Source organism: Balaenoptera borealis (genome assembly GCF_965194805.1).
Source record: "Balaenoptera borealis genome assembly, chromosome: 11".
Classification (NCBI taxonomy): domain Eukaryota; kingdom Metazoa; phylum Chordata; class Mammalia; order Artiodactyla; family Balaenopteridae; genus Balaenoptera; species Balaenoptera borealis.
The window spans coordinates 11,835,477-11,852,459 of record NC_138868.1 but is presented as its reverse complement, the minus strand read 5'-3'; the positions used below and the strand labels follow the sequence as shown (position 1 = coordinate 11,852,459).

At 39.9% G+C, this 16,983-nt stretch overlaps 1 protein-coding gene and 1 pseudogene across 6 annotated transcripts in view; one reads left to right on the top strand and one right to left on the bottom strand.

Moving 5' to 3' along the window:
• The first annotated feature begins 4,823 nt into the window (after nucleotides 1–4,823).
• LOC309605890 (mitochondrial calcium uniporter regulator 1 pseudogene) lies at nucleotides 4,824–10,847 on the top strand (annotated as a pseudogene). The gene has a single exon. The product of its transcript is annotated as a mitochondrial calcium uniporter regulator 1 pseudogene (transcript).
• The window catches only part of LPXN (leupaxin), a 49,108-nt gene continuing 42,971 nt past the window's right edge, over nucleotides 10,847–16,983 (bottom strand). For all 5 annotated transcript variants that reach the window (XM_082341220.1, XM_082341223.1, XM_082341221.1 and 2 more), the window contains 2 exons: nucleotides 13,900–14,048; nucleotides 10,847–13,575 (listed from right to left, as the gene is read on the bottom strand). In XM_082341220.1, the coding sequence (XP_082197346.1) occupies nucleotides 13,306–13,575; nucleotides 13,900–14,048 (419 nt within the window). In that variant the 3' untranslated portion in view covers nucleotides 10,847–13,305. The remainder of the gene's footprint in view (nucleotides 13,576–13,899; nucleotides 14,049–16,983) is intronic.

Here is a 16,983-nt window from a genome sequence, read left to right as displayed (position 1 = left end):
AAGCAGTCTTCTATACCAGCCCCTACTGAATGATCACATATTGGATGCTTCCTATGTTTCAGGCCCTTGCTAAGTACTATATGAGTGTGTTTTTTCACTTACTGTTCACCCAACTCTATGAGAAATGTATTGATATTATCTTTCCAGTTTTACAGTTGTGAAAACTTCAGTATATACCTAACACCCTAATCTTGGTTTCTAATAATAATCTCCAATAAAAGGAACCAGCACTCCTTGGAGAACTGACTGATTCCAAGACTAGAGCAAGGGATACAACACACGAACTTGGAGCAGCTTGTCACTCCAGGAAGTAAGGAGATGCTCAAGTCTGTCTGACTTAAAGTCTACATAGGTTTACACTGTGCTCTACTGCTCCTTTTGGAAATCAGTGTAGAAGAACAGGGCTGCTCTCAGAATCCAGAAAAGGGTCCTGCTTCCCACAGGACTCACAAATGCATGTTCCAATAGAGTCAGCTACAAAAGTGAAGCTTATTTACATTTTTTCTTTTCCTTTTATAAAAAAATTTCTGTTAGAATAAATTTAAATTTTTTTGATAAAATAAGAAGTCGCCAAGTAAGTGGCAAGCTAGGTATTAAGAGGCCAAGGATGTGTTTGCACCACTCTTCAAATTTTGTAGGATCTAATCTTCTGACCCACACATCCAACCTGAAGACTAGACTTTCCTCATTGTTATTTTATTTGATCACTACAACAACCAAAGGGAGGATGGAGAGAGAAAGAGGGAGAGAAAAAGGGAGAGAGATTAAAAAGAGGGAGAAGAAGAAGAAGATGAAGAAAAAGAAGAAGAAGAAGAAAAACAAGAAGAAGAAGAAGAAGAAGAGGAAGAAGAAGAAGGAGAAGGAGAAGGAGAAGAAGGGGAAGGGGAAGAAGAATAGCAAGAAGAAGGAGGAGGAGAAGGGGGAGGAAGGAAGGGGATGAGGAAGAAGAACAAGAAGGAAGAGAAAGAAAAGGGAGGAGAAGAGGGAAGGGGAAGGGGGAGAAAGGAAAGAGAAAGAGAAAACTTCACCTTGTAGGTCCAACATCTAACAACTGAGACAATCTAGCCAAAACATCTGACTCTATAAAATAATTTAGTATTCTCCTTTATCTGCGTTTAATATTCTAAAAAAATTAAACTGCTTAAAATGAAGACTATTAACATGGTAAAATGGAATAGTACTGGCTCTTGGCGAGTGAGAGACCTAGAATCCCCTGCTTCCTAAACGGATAACTCATCACTTCCTTGTGCTTCTGAACTTATCTTCTTCCTCTTCCCTCCCAAAGGCTCTTAATTCCTATGGGGATACTTCTGCTTTGACTTCTGTGGCTCCTTCACCGTTGGGCTCCTCACAAGATCAAGCTGTGACTTCACCTTCAAATAAGTATACTTTGGGGTTTTAGAAAAATAAAGGGGAAGAAAGGGGTCAATTCTGACTTCGGGGTTAGTTCAAGGCCAGGTATCTCTGAGTTAATGCTGCCACCTTGCGGCCATTGCAAGCCTTTCCTGCGAGGATTACAAGAAGAGCGAAGAAGCTACCAGTCTATCTAAAAAAGTTAGTTTTATGGACACATGGGATGTCAGCACCTTTTAAGACTTAAGAGATCACTAAGTGTTAAGGTACCCAAGACACCATGGCTCAGAGGTGATAAGTACAGTCCCTAGAGCTAGATGCACGGGTTCAAACCCCAGCTCTCCCCCCAGTGCCTGGATGGCTCGGACAAGTCATTAGCCTCTCTATTCCTCTCTTTCTCATTATGGGATTGTTGTGAGAATTAAGTGAACGGATGTAAAGTACTTAGAATACTGAACACTGTATAAACTATGTGTTATCTTGTAAATATCTAATTTTGTCGAGGAATAAACAGGTTCATAGAGATGAAGTAATCAGCCTAAAGCCACTCCACTGATTAACAGCATGATTGAAACCCGTGCTCTAAGACTCCTGACTCATTTCCATCCATCAATTTCCCCAGAATTTCCCGAGCTTCTCTTGAGTCCTCAGCGCCACTGAGGTATCTGCACTCTCCGCGGATGACATCATCTTCTTTACTAAGATTGGGGCCACCTGATGTTAATGTCACCTCAGCCACTCCATCTAAATTCATGCTGCCTTCTGCCTTCCTAGCTCGGACCTTGCCCTCTTCTTTTCCCACCCCCTCCATCTATACCGTTGATCCAATCTCTACTTACTCTTGTGAGATCTTTACTGTAGCAATTAGTCCCATCCTTCATACCTTCTCTTACTTGCTCTTACCCCATGTGTCCACAAGCATGCTTAATTTACCCATCCTTTCCCCAAAACTCTCAAAAGGCTTTCTCCCGCCCTAATAGACCCTTATGCTCTACGAGTATCCCTCCTTCTACCCTTACAGTTGTCATCTATATCATCTCCAATCCTATCATCAGTGTACTGCACCATAGCCTCAACTATTTCCACCTCCATTCTATTGAAACAGTATTCTTACAGGCCACTCCAGAACCTGCTTCACAGACATGCATCTAGTGTAGTCACGCAGGGACCCATGCTCAGAAGGGCCCCATCCTTGGGGTTTAATGCTCTGCAGTTGTCATCTTCAAATTATTAATAATTTTATCTTCAAATATGTATTTTGTAGATAAAATCTGATGGGACAATGGAGCGTGCGTGAGAAGCTTGGAACCTCACCTCATGCGTGGTCACACCTCCCTCTGCCTTGCATTCTCCCTTCAATCCACCATGTTCAAAACTTCGATGACCTTCCTGTTGCCTACAGATGAATGTGCAGCCTCTCCAGCCTGACATTCAAAGCAAACTAGCTCCAACCAACTTTTGCAGTTTTATTTCTCTTCCTTTTTTCAGTTTAATTTTTATTTTATATTGGAGTAGAGCTGATTTACAATATATTAGTTTCCAGTGTACAGCAAAGTGATTCAGTTATACATATACATATATTCATTATTTTTCAGGTTCTTCTCCCATATAGGTTATTACAGAATATTGAGGAGAGTTCCCTGTGCTCTACAGTAGGTCCTTGCTGATTATCTATTTTATATAGAGTAGTGTGATTATGTTCATTCTCTTTATTACTACCAAGTATCCTACTTTATCCACGCACACCTGGAAAAGCACGCCTTAGATCCTCAAAGGAGTTCCTTTCTCCACCTACCATATCAGGCACATTTTCCCCTTTGCCTTACTTCATGCTTCTCCGCCCTGCCTCACACCCCTGCCCCAGGTTGGAATGCCCCAGTTTTCTTTTCCTGCTTCCACGTGAAGATTCAAATGAAAGCCATCTCTACCATGAAGTTTTTCTCTGAGGTTCTGATAAACATGTGTGCCTCCTTCTATTTATATCACTTTTCCAAATTGCCTCCTTTTGTCTCCTTTCCCAGAACCGAATACTTCCACGTTTCCCACCTCCAGGTCCTTCGTCTTTCACTGCCTTGACCTCTGCTGCCAAGGAAGAAACCCTCCTGCATGGACAAGCTCATATTAGGGCTGAATGTGTGACTCTTCCTAGACTGTAAGCTCCTTGAAGACAGAGACTAAGTCTTACTATCTTAGGTTTTCCCCTGGAACCTAGAACAGTCCTGTAAACAGTAATTGCCTGCCGAATTATGCAAATCCTACCTGATTTTCTATTTAAGAAATTGGACTAGGGACAGGGATGTCATTTGAGGAGCTCACTTAGGGCAAATTTATTTGTCCTTAACTCACCAAACTAACATTCAGATCACCAGACATGGTAATGTTAAAAAGCACTGTATGCTTCTCATTAAGAATAAAAATGCAAAGAATAAAAATGGAAAATTATCTATAAGAATAAAAATGGAAAATTATCTATTTGTAGATTTGCAAACCCTGAGGGCTTCTTTGTTAGTGAAAAATAAAAAAGAAGCAGTTTAAACTGGTGCTTTGAAATATATCTCCCCCTCGCCTTTAAAGAGGAAACCAACAGCCATCGGCTGTATCACAGCACATTTGCATATGTAAACTCATAGAAGATGGACCAGCCTGATTCCTTAGGATAACACCTCATCTCAGCCTCCATCTCATCTGTCCCCTGTTGTATCTAGTTTGATTAGCTTCTTCATCTTAAGACTCCAATATCTCCATCTCTGTGACCTTCGTCCTCTCAGCACACAAACATCCAAAAAATACTTCTCAACTCTGATCATCCTTAGAGCTACCCTTCTAACGCAGCTTTAGTTTCCACAATATATCTCAAAAGAGATGTTCATGTCCACTGAGTGAATGAACAAAGAGATGATAAAAAGTCAAATGATATTGCACAAGGTAACAGAACTAGTAAGCAGTAGAGCTGGACAGAAGCCTACACCTGAAGTCAAGACCCACATCATAAAGCCGTCCCCAACTTCCCTGGTGGCGCAGTGGTTAAGAATCCACCTGCCAATGCAAGGACACGGGTTCCAGCCCTGGTCGGGGAAGATCCCACATGCCGCAGAGCAATGAAGCCGTGGGCCATGCCTACTGAGCCTGCACTCTAGAGCCCGCGAGCCACAACTACTGAAGCCCCCACCCTCTAGGGCCCACGTGCCGCAACTACTGAGCCCGCGAGCTGCAACTGCTGAAGCCCACATGCCTAGAGCCCGTGCTCTGCAACAGTAGAAGCCACTGCAAGAAGCCCGCGCACCCCAGCGAGGAGTGGCCCCCGCTCGCCGCAACTATAGAGAAAAGCCCGTGCACAGCAACGAAGACCTAACACAGCCAAAAAATAAAATAAACAAATAAATTAATTAAATAAAAAATTGCAAAAAAAAAAGCTGTCTCCATCTTTTAACTAAAGTTCAAATACATCAGTCCCAAATGAGCCATAAACCCATGCCTTAGTGTGTTTACTTGAAGGAAATGGGTTTACTACTCGACAAGCAGAAACCATTGCATCTGCATTGGTCAAGATCATGGAGGCCAACATGGATCTCATCTACAAAGATATGTCACCAAGAGGCAGCAGGACATCATTCTTCGGCAGATGATGTCTCAGGTTGCTAATGTGAAAAAGGATATGATTATTATGAAGAGGAGCAAATTTCCATCCTTCAAAGCAGAAAATGAGAAAATGAAACTTGAACTATATCAATTAAAACAAGTTATGGATGAAGAGATAAAAATCAGAACAGATACAAAATTAGATTTCAATGTAGAAAAGAGCAGAATCAAAGAACTATATTCATTGAACAAAAGAAAGCTGCTGGTAATGAGAACAGAAATAGTGATATTACATCTCAGCAAGATCAGACCCCCATTTAGATAGACACTGAGGTTGCTGGCCTCAAAACCATGCTAAAGTTGTACAAGCTTGATAATATTAAATAGTTAGCAGGGTCTATATTTTTGTGCCTAATGTAAGTCTGGGATTTTATGACCTGTGTATATAATAAAGTGTCTATTAAAAAAAAAAAAGATCAAAAAAAAAAAAGGATCAAAATTTGCCTGTTGATGAGTCTGGAATTAGATAACAGAGTGAAGCCACCAAGCTTATGACCAGAAAGCATGTGGAATTGTATCTTTGCCACTGTATCCTTTTAAGTAATATTATGGACTGAATTGTATCCCAACAAAGTCCATGTGTTGCTTTGCTGTTTATCTGAAACTAATGCAACATTGTAAATCAACTATACTTCAATTAAAAGAAAAAAAAAGACTATGTGTTGAAGCCCTAATTCCCAATGTGTCTGTGTTTGGAGATATGGGCTTCAAAGAGGTAATTTAGATTAAATGAGGCCACAAGGGTGGGACCCTAATCCAATAGGACTATTGTTCTTATAAGAAGAGGCAGAGACACCAGGGAGACACATGCACAGAGAAAAGGACACGAGAGGACAAAAGAGAGAAGGTGGCCATCAGCAAGACAAGGAGACAGAACTTAGGAGACACCAAACCTGTCGACACCTGGATCTTGGACTTCCAGCCTCTAGAACTGTAAGAAAATAAATTTCTGCTGCTTCAGTCATCCAGTCTGTGGTATTTTGGTAAAGCACCTCTGGCAAAACTAATACAAGTAATAATGATGCCTGGGAATTTCGCTTGAATTGTGGTTAAGCCATTGACAGGCAATGAACATCATGGCCTTGGAAGGTTCCTGAACTCTTTTCCCTTGGTTCTGCTTCCTTAACCTGGGTTCGCTGTTTTCTATCTACGGGAAGCAGCTAACTGGATGGATTTCCTGTGCCATGGAAATCATTCTGTCTTGAGCATTACTTTGTCAATATGTTGCTGCAAAGGAAGATTATCAGCTCACACTGAAGCTCTTCTCCTAATCTCCCAGCATTTTCAATTCCATCAGCTTTCATCCTTATCCCAAAAAAGATTTCTAAAATCATACGTAAACAACTAAAAGCCTGCCATGGTTTCACAGTCTCCATGGAAATTCTGCAGAGGGAAGCTATACTGACTTCCTCACATATCTCTTGGACTATTTTGTTAATGCCTTTTATGTATGATTCTTGGAGGTTTACAAAGCTCTTTCGCACTTATTATCTTGGTTAATCCTCACAGCAAACCCACGTGGGAGGTATTATTACCCACATTTAGCATATTATGAAACTGAAGTTCGGAGAAGATAAATAGCTTAACTAACGTTTACATAATTTGTAAGTGGTACAATTGGCCTGTGAACTTGGGTCTGTCTGATACCAAGGCTACAGTTCTTGCCAGTATACCCCTAAACAACATAGGTTGCACCACTGGATCACCCTTCCTGCCCTAGTGCCCCTCACTCATCCCTTGAAAATTCACCTCATGGGACATATTTCTGAGATGTATTTTACACTGTTGAAGTAAAGCCTAAGAGAAAGTGTCCCAGGCAAGGGATACTAAACAGACATTGGCCTGCTTCTAGTGCTATCACTAAAATTGAGTGATCTTGGCCCATTCATGTAATTGATCATTTTTCCATAGGTAAAATGGAAATAATAATCCCATTGCCCACTCTCTTCCTCCCTAAATGCCCTCCACCATTACTACACTAGCTGTAAGCTAGTGTAATGCATTAAGCTTTTGAGAACTGGGAACATTTTAAAATTCTGCAAACAAATGGCTTACGACCCATTCCAAATGTGATCATCAGTGACTCGAAGACCTTTCCAGTGAATTTTTTTCTTACATGCTTACCTCCTCATAACTTTCCCCAACAGATGCTCTAAGTTTCCATATCTGGTGGTACTCGTGGCCAGGGGCACGCTGATGCTTCCTCCTGCAAGCAGCTGTGACTCAGACTAAAGGCTTTCCTTGGTCAGAAGCATGTCCAGCTTGCACAGAGGGAGGCAGAGGTGGGGTGGGAGCACTGGCTGGCATCCCATGTGGTCTACAGTCAACCTCAGAGGTCATGAAGAGTGTTGAGCTCCAACTTCCCATAGCAGCAACCTGTTCATTAACGAACGCTGAACTGGCCCTTTGCTGTCTCATTCCCTCGCCCCCCCGCCACCTGTACATCCAGCAATACCCTCCTAAATAGACTACTGCACACAAATTCTAGTCTCAGGGTCCACTTCTAGGAAAACCCAAACTAAAAGACACCCCAGGATGAGAGGTAGTGTCCCCAGGCAATTTGCATAACGGAATTAACTGAGTGACAGGATCCCCATTACAACCACTCTTCCTCACAGAGTGTGTTGTATGTCACCCTTCTTGTTTCCCCATGTTTCCTTCTCTTCTGGAAGCTCTGGAAATTTCACCTTGTCCAACTCACAAGCTCTCTTGTATATCCCATAACTTTCTCCCCTCCTTCTTTCCCTCTCTTTCAAAATTTTCAGATTATTTTAGGAAAATCTCTCTCCCTCTAAGCTCCCCCACCTTATTTTTGAGCCTCCGATATTTCTTAACTCACATCTGAAAATGCAAGGGCACCGGACAGGGAAAGTCATATTTTCCCAGTGTCACTGGACATAATGAAAACCATCACCCTCAACCTCCAGAGCACTAAAAAGTATCCCTACAATCTCCTCTCAGCATCACTATAAATGTCTTCTTTCTCTTCCTCAAGCTCTTATAAACCCAATTTTCTTCAAGTACCAACTTTCGGGATAAAGGTAAATATAATTCTCTTATAATTTTCCATTTTTTTTCCTTTTTTGTTTGCAAGTAAGGCATCAAGTTTTTTAAACTACTTTTCACTACAAATACACAGCACTACAGTAACATTAAAGGTTTAATCATTTTCTATGCAGGGGCACTAGACAAAGCAGCATATATAACATGATTTTCAACACATTTTTGCGTCTCAGAGGATGGCAGCACCCTTCCCTCTTTTTTGCCCCCTTAGTGATGTTGATACACATTACTCAACTTTACTAGCAAATTGGACAGGAACAAGAAGTTTGTTCTCTAAATATATGAGCTATGCACAGGATGCCTCAGACTTAAAATACAGCATTTCACTGTGCTCTAATGTAAAAAGTACTGGGCAGTGAGCAGATAGTTTTTTGGTCTATTTGTTTTTCATGGTGACATGCAGTGTACCTTCTGTACCACTATAGAGTTTACTTGTTCCTTTATTCATTTTTTCACAATACTTTAAGTTTACAAAAGAAAGAATATATCTGTTCTGCTTACTCAATTAATTGGTGACACAATTCCAACTCAAATCAGCTGAAGCAAAAAAAGAAAAGTTACAGCTTCCCAGTCTGAAGCTAAGATGCCGATACGCTAAGACTGAGTGGCTCTAAAAAAAGAAGACATTGCCTCTCCATTATTTATCTCTACTTTCCTCTGTGTAGGCTTCGTTCTCAGGCTCCCCAAGTGATGCTAAAGATACTACTTCTCAGCAGCAAAGGGCTTTTAATATCCTCGGAGCCAGAATCCTAAACAAATCAGAGGGCCTCTTTCCCAATAAGTCCAGGGAAGGTCCTGGGGAGCAATCTGATTGGCTTTGCTAGGGTCACATGTCTACCCCTGATCCAATCACCTTGATCCAGAAGAACAAAGACCACTTACTGGTCAGGCCTGAGACTTGGGGCTGAGGGTAAATTCAGCCCCACCTAAGCACATGGACTGAAAAATGGGAGCCATGCAGCTCCTTGTGGAGAAACTAGACTGAAAAAAATGATGCTGAGAAATGTACTTCGATTCTATTTCATATCCCCAGTTAGTCCCGTCATATAATGCAACATAGCATATCAAAGTCCAAAGGCAAAAAAATCCAAAATCAAATTGTCTCACCAACTCTGAGTTGAAGTTTACAGGAAGTAAAGTCCTGTTTGATTTCTTGATTTGTTCATTCTCAGCTATAGGAGTTGTATCATTTACACCCGTGATCTGAGATATCTCTCACTGGAATTGGGATAGTTTTCCCAGGCAGAAATGTTATTCCTAGAATGCAATATTTGTTGAGATTTGGTGATACCTAAAATAGGGAGGCAAGATGGATTGCTCTGACCAGGATGGCAGAATGTCTATGCAATTATCAGAATCCATGGCCTGTCAACCTATGCAGTTAGGAGATGTCTTTTCACAGGAAGTTAATTTAAACACTATGCATTTACCATAACTGGGGAGGAGGAACCTCCTACATTAACAGCATTTTACCGAATAGATTTGAGAATAGATTTGAGACATTGCTGCCTCTGGGCATAATTATACATTTGTAACAAGCACAACTCAAGCACCAGCACTGATCTGAGAATTCTTTCTTCCTCCTCCAGGGGATCCCAGTAGATTTCCATTTCCCCTTTTACCTCTGGGTTCTCAGCACTTACTTGCTGCCCTGATGGAGAGTTTTATCTAATAACACAACCTCCACAATATTTTGAGGGCAAGTAGTCACCTTTTTAGTCTCATATTTTAGTGGCTGCCACCTCTGTCCTTATTAAGGACCTGCTCACACCTGAGACACTTGCCCCTAGAGAGAGTTGTCACTCCTTCTCACCTTTATTTCAGCTAGAAGATCTCCCTTCTCAGATTCTCACACTGAAGCTGCTTTTTGATGTTTCTTAATGCCGTGCCCCGCCCCACCCCCCAGGGCCTAGGGAAGATCAGTATCTCTGCCATATGTTGCTTTTAACATCATGTTCCTGGCTCTCCTCTGCTTTTACATCCTGTAAAGTTCTCAGGCATGTTCCCTCAGGGCACTGGAAAGATCTAGCTTACCTTCCATATTATCTTGAAACTCAGAAGCTCTTTAATATTTTTGTTTTTGAACATATAGGCATATAAATTCAAGATTCATTGCCCTCTTTTTACCAGTACCCAGATTTTTCAATATTCACATCTCCTCCACAGAGCCCTTGTGTTTTTAGAAACTTAATCCTGCCCCTAACTCTGGAAATGATCTAGTTTGGTTTAAGGCAAGCTGCGTAGTACAATTCCCCAGCAAAAATCACTGGCGGGTATGTGACCTAACCTAGTACAGTTAGGATGATCTCGGGACTTTTGCTTGCAAAGATAGAGAAAAGTACTCTCTCTCCCTCTGCTGGTCACATACAGGGAGCCTGTAGCCAGCAGCCATCCTACAAGTTTACGTGCTAGAACTTGTATAGAAAAATGATTGCCATCTTTATTGAAGTATCACCTTGGAGGACTCTATACTTATTCCAAAGAATCATTGGCCAAACTGAGGATTTCCTCCTTGAGAATAGAGTTCCCAATCTATGGCACATTCTTTTATAAAAATATATAGCCTCACAGGTGGAAAAAACCTGTCTTTTGAGGGTAGGTTTTACATTTTTATTTCTTTAAATTAATTTTTATTGGAGTGTGGTTGCTTTACAATGTTGTGTTAGCCTCCCATGCACAACAAAATGAATCAGCCATTCACATACAGGTATCCCCTCCCTTTTGGACTTCCCTCCCATTTAGGTTACCACAGTGCATTAGGTAGAGTTCCCTGTGTTTATATTTTAAAAGCTATAACTTACTCAGAACCAAGAGTAAACAGGTATATATCAGTGTGAGAATAGTATTTTTTTAAACAGGCAAACGTCAAAATTTTGAGTGGTTTCCTTGTTGCTAAAACCTGGGTCCTGAAGGCAGCATCTCCTTTTGAACAAATATATAACCACTTACTTTCATTATGAAAAGAAAAAGTTTTCACTTCCTAATTTCACCCTAGTAAACTCTGGTTTTTCTTCGAAACTTTTAAATACATAGAGTCTACTGAAATCTCAAAACAGCTAATCCTTAAAAAAAAAAAGTCAGCACCTGAATGTTCTCTCTTAAGGGTTAAAACCCAAGTTTCCTTTGTCAAATTCCCAAAGCTACCATATAAACATCTGCAAATGACATCACAGAGTCATATGCAGTAAAGACGATGTTTAGAAATCGAACATATATTTTGCTTAGTCTGGTACTCTCAGCCAGCCAAACAGGACAAAAACCCAGCTGGCTCCCTACCTGGGTGGCCTCCCACATAGTTTGGATGCATTTGGAGTTCCTATTTTATAGAATTAACTGTTACTACTTCCTTTTAATTTTCAAAAGCCCCTCATCATCCGTTCCAATAAAGGAGACCAAAATGATAAAGCTTAGCAAGAATCATTTAATCCATTTCAGTTCTCCAAGAAATTCTGTGCCCACATTAATAATCTAAAGACACCAAATTCAGCCCTATTTTTAAAAATACCTCCAGTGAAGGAGTTTTCCTCAGTAATTTAAAAAAAATTTTTTAAATACATTTATCTATTTATTTATTTTTGGCTGCGTTGTGTCTTTGTTGCTGCATGGGCTTTCTCTAGTTGCCGCTAGCGGTGGCTACTCTTCGTTACGGTGTGCAGGCTTCTCACTGCAGTGGCTTCTCTTGCTGCACAGCAAGGCTCTAGGCGTGTGGGCTTCAGTGGTTGTGGCTCGTGGGCTCAGTAGTTGTGGCTCGCAGGCTCTAGAGAGCAGGCTCAGTAGTTGTGGCGCACGGGCTTAGTTGCTTCGCAGCATGTGGGATCTTCCTGGACCAGGGCTCGAACCCGTGTCCCCTGCATTGGCAGGTGGATTCTTAACCACTGCGCCACCAGGGAAGTCCCTGAAAATTTTTTAATAACAAACAATCAAACAGTTATTTTTAAGATCATGGTAAGAGAGGTATGGTATAGACCTTATCGAGATTTCTTTTGAAGAAGCATGGCTCCTTCTGAAGCTGACTTGAGATAGGACATGAGAAAGTCAGATTCCTTAATAGCCTGGCAAGCTTTTGTACAATTTTACTTATAATATTTTTCAGAGGAAAAAATAATTAAGTGGAGATTTTTTTTTTAGGTGGGCGTGGGATTTCCTAATCCAAACTGGAAAATGGTGAAATGAGGTTTTATAGCATCTTTCTTCAGAGATGCTCTAAGAACAGCCATCTTGTTTGTCTTTATGAGACAACTATGAATTAAGGAAGATGCATGTTTCATTTTTTTAAACAGCTTTATTGAGATATAATTGATATACAAGAAAATTGGACAAATATATACAAATTTATGAGTTTGGAGATATGCATACATATGCAAATATGAATTTGGAATTGCCTAGTGGAAATCACTTTTTCCATAGGTAAACAAAGTGATGAAAAACTTTTAAGAAGCTTTGCCATCTTTTAATCAATCACCGAAGTGCAAAAAATAAAATAAAGTGAATGTTATGAGCCCAAATTAAGAGACAAGTTAGTGACTAGGAGTCCCCCCTTTTAATTTCTTTTGATTTAAATGAAGTGTCCATTGTATGGAAGTAAACAAGAGGTATGATACAAATTTAATTGCACATTGTGCCTAGTATATAACATGGGAAGCAGAAAGTTTATTTACCAAAGTAATATGACATTGAGCCATTAAAACCACAAGCTACTTTATTTATCAATGATGTCAGTATTCAAAGTTGTCCAGTTAAAAATCTACTTTCTCTTGAAAAAGAAATACACTGAAGGGAAATGCAAGGAGCTTAAGAGTGATATCATGATTCCTAACAGCAAAATAAAGTCTGCAGCAGTGATTGTGAGAAAGTGAGTCACATGGAAATGCGGGTAGCTTAAAAGACCCAGTTATGAGGGCCAGAAAAGAGAATATCTGAGTAGAGTCATCATAGGGGTGAAAATGGAGAAATGTGAGTAAACCAGTGTGGAATGAATGTGTGCATGTGGAAAATACATCTGCAGAGGCACTAGACAGCAGCTCCCAGATCTAAATTCAAGTACCTGATAAAAAAAAAAAGTAAGACTTGAAATCAAAACTTAATACCACAAGCCTAGTCATGTAACATCTAGACGTTCCCTTATTTTTTCATCACCTTTGCTTTCTCTGTAAGCCTATGGAGCAGAAGGTCAGTAACTACAAATGTACTCTCTCCTCTCTTGGTTTAAATTTTATAGCAAATCAGAAGAGGGTGTGGGTTTAGCTGAGATTACAGTGGGAAGAGCTTATTGAAGCAGGGTTGACAGTAGGTCTTGTCATTCTGCTCTCTGAAGATTCCCTTCGACAGCTGCGTCAGGCAGAAAGCACATACAAAGTGCTCAGGATGGAACTTGTAGCCCATGGCACTGATGCAGCGACCAGTGATGGGCTGCCCACATCCGTGGCAAAGGGTTCCTCGGCGGTGATGGTAGTGGAGTTCACAGAAGGGACGTCCATCCAGTTCAAAGAAGGAGCCAGTAGAAAAACTGCTAAAGCAGTCCTGGGTGGGGTGGTGGAGAGAAGAAAAAGAAAAGGGAGGCAGATGTCAAGCAGTAAAAGCATCAGCAAAACTTCAGCCTTGAAAGCCCTGCTAGTTTCCTGCCAGTGCAGGAATTCACTCGGGTTCTTGACAAATAGACGCTAGAATATTGCCCATTTGCAAGACAGACAAGCAAATGCCCACGATGGAGGCTGTGTTTTGTGTTTCTTTTAAGAAGGCCCCTGTCAAATTCTCATCCCGAGCTGTGAACCCTCTTACCAACTGCCTCTCAGAAAGGAGAACCCTGACTTTCCCTAAATCCAAAAGATAAGTGAGTATACAGACCCCACAGACAAAGCACTCTGGGTGCCAGACAGTGTCCATGGCTGAAAGGTAGTTTTCCAACACTGGGCGGTTGCAGCCGCCACACTTGGGTGAGAACATGGCTAAGAAATCCTTCCGGCAATACGGCTTCTTGTCCTTCTCATGAAAGCCTGGAGAGAGAAAAATCAAGGGTTCACTACTGCACTGTGAGACCTTAAACCAAGGTAGAGACTGAGAAGAGGCCAATGATTTAAACGCTCCCAAACTCAGTGTCTTCATATTCAAAATGGTGCTAATAGATACCTACCCCAAAGGGCTGTTAGAAGAAATATATGAGATAATGCAGGTAAAGTGTTTCCGTATTGTGTCTGTTTCATAGTAAGCATTTAATAAGCATTAAGGTCTATTCCTCCTCAATGCCTTTGTACGGAGTACTCCCTCAGCCTGTACAGTTCTGCCACAGGCCTTGATATGGCTAGCTTCACCTTGCGTTTCAGAACTCAGCTCAAATATCATCTTATCAGAGAGGCATCTCTTTAGCCTGTATCTACACTTCATCTTTTTTATTGTCTTTATAACATCTTCTATTATCTGAAATTTTGTGGTCTGTCGTCCATCAATGGAACATTTGCTCTAAAAGGAACTAGATATTGTTGCTCTGGTCACATTATATCCCTAGTGCCTAATATTTAAAAAGAAAGTACTATTAAGTAATAATTTCCAAATTGATGCAAGATCTAAATATAATAATAAAAACCCTACAAATACTTAAATTAAGTATGGATAGGTTCCTCTTTAATCAGGGAATGAGAAAATTGTAATAAAAACATCTCACATTTCAAAAGCAAGTTAGAGACTAATAAATTTAGCTACATTAAAAATACATATGAATGACTTACGCATGACGAAAAATATCATAAGCAAAGACAAAAGACAAAGGACAAACTGAGGAAAATATCTGCTAATTATATCTCAGAAAAATATAGCTAATACAAGAGTTCCTAACTGGATGCATGATTTAAAGTATTGTTTTATAAAATTTTAAAAAATATAAAATAAAATAGAAAAAAAATCAATCCCTAAAAATTAAATCAAGTTTAAGCAAATTAACTTAACTGTATATCAAATTGATGATATGACTAAAGAAAGGCAATGATTCATTCATGTGGCTTTAAAACACAGTATTTTGACTGTATAGTCATACTGGATCTATCCTAAAGACAAAAAGAGCTACAAAGAAATTTTAAACTTTTTTCAATAATCTTGTTTTTGCAACATTTATATTGATTTCTTTAAAATAATATGGGTAGATTTATAAGAAAGCAAATAATCAGTTATAGTAATTTGGTAATACCCTTGGTAGGTAAGGCTTTCAGTGTGAAAAAAAGATACAAGCATAATATAAAACAATTTCAGTAAAGGAAAAAACCTGTAATCTTATATTAGAAATATCAGTATAGAGATAGCCTCATCCACCAGAGGGCGGACAGCAGAAGCAAGAAGAACTACAATCCTAGAGCCTGTGGAACAAAAACCACATTCACAGAAAAACAGACAAGATGAAAAGGCAGAGGGCTATGTACCAGATGAAGGAACAAGATAAAACCCCAGAAAAACAACTAAATGAAATAGAGATAGGCAATCTTCCAGAAAAAGAATTCAGAAAATGATAGTGAAGATGATCCAGGACCTCGGAAAAAGAATGGAGGCAAAGATCAAGAAGATGCAAGAAATGTTTAACAAAGACCTAGAAGAATTAAAGAACAAACAAACAGAGATGAACAATACAATAACTGAAATGAAAACTACACTAGAAGGAATCAATAGCAGAATAACTGAGGCAGAAGAACGGATAAGTGACCTGGAAAACAGAATGGTGGAATTCACTGCTGCAGAACAGAATAAAGAAAAAAAGAATGAAAAGAAATGAAGACAGCCTAAGAGACCTCTGGGACAACATTAAACGCAACAACATTCGCATTATAGGGGTCCCAGAAGGAGAAGAGAGAGAGAAAGGACCTGAGAAAATATTTGAAGAGATTAGAGTTGAAAACCTCCCTAACATGGGAAAGGAAATAGCCACCCAAGTCCAGGAAGAGCAGAGACTCCCATACAGGATAAACCCAAGGAGAAACATGCCGAGACACATAGTAATCAAATCGGCAAAAATTAAAGACAAAGAAAAATTATTGAAAGCAGCAAGGGAAAAATGACAAATAATATACAAGGGAACTCCCATAAGGTTAACAGCTGACTTCTCAGCAGAAACTCTACAAGCCAGAAGGGAGTGGCATGATATACTTAAAGTGATGAAAGGGAAGAAGCTACAACCAAGATTACTCTACCCGGCAAGGATCTCATTCAGATTCGATGGAGAAATCAAAAGCTTTACAGAGAAGCAAAAGCTAAGAGAATTTAGCACCACCAAACCAGCTCTACTACAAATGCTAAGGGAACTTCTCTAAGTGGGAAACACAAGAGAAGAAAAGGACCTACAAAAACAAACCCAAAACAATTAAGAAAATGGTAATAGGAACATACATATCGATAATTACCTTAAACGTGAATGGATTAAATGCTCCAACCAAAAGACACAGGCTCGTTGAATGGATACAAAAACAAGACCCACATATATGCTGTCTACAAGAGACCCACTTCAGACCTAGGGACACATACAGACTGAAAGTGAAGGGATGGAAAAAGATATTCCATACAAATGGAAATCAAAAGAAAGCTGGAGTAGCTATACTCATATCAGATAAAATAGACTTTAAAATAAAGAATGTTACAAGAGACAAGGACACTACATATTGATCAAGGGATCAATCCAAGTAGAAGATATATCAATTATAAATATATATGCACCCAACATAGGAGCAACCCAATACATAAGGCAACTGCTAACAGCTATAAAAGAGGAAATCAACAGTTAACACAATAATAGTGGGGGACTTTAACACCTCACTTACACCAATGGACAGACCATCCAGACAGAAAAATAAGGAAACAAAAGCTTTAAATGACACAATAGACCAGATAGATTTAATTGATATTTATAGGACATTCCATCCAAAAACAGCAGGTTACACCTTCTTCTCAAGTGCG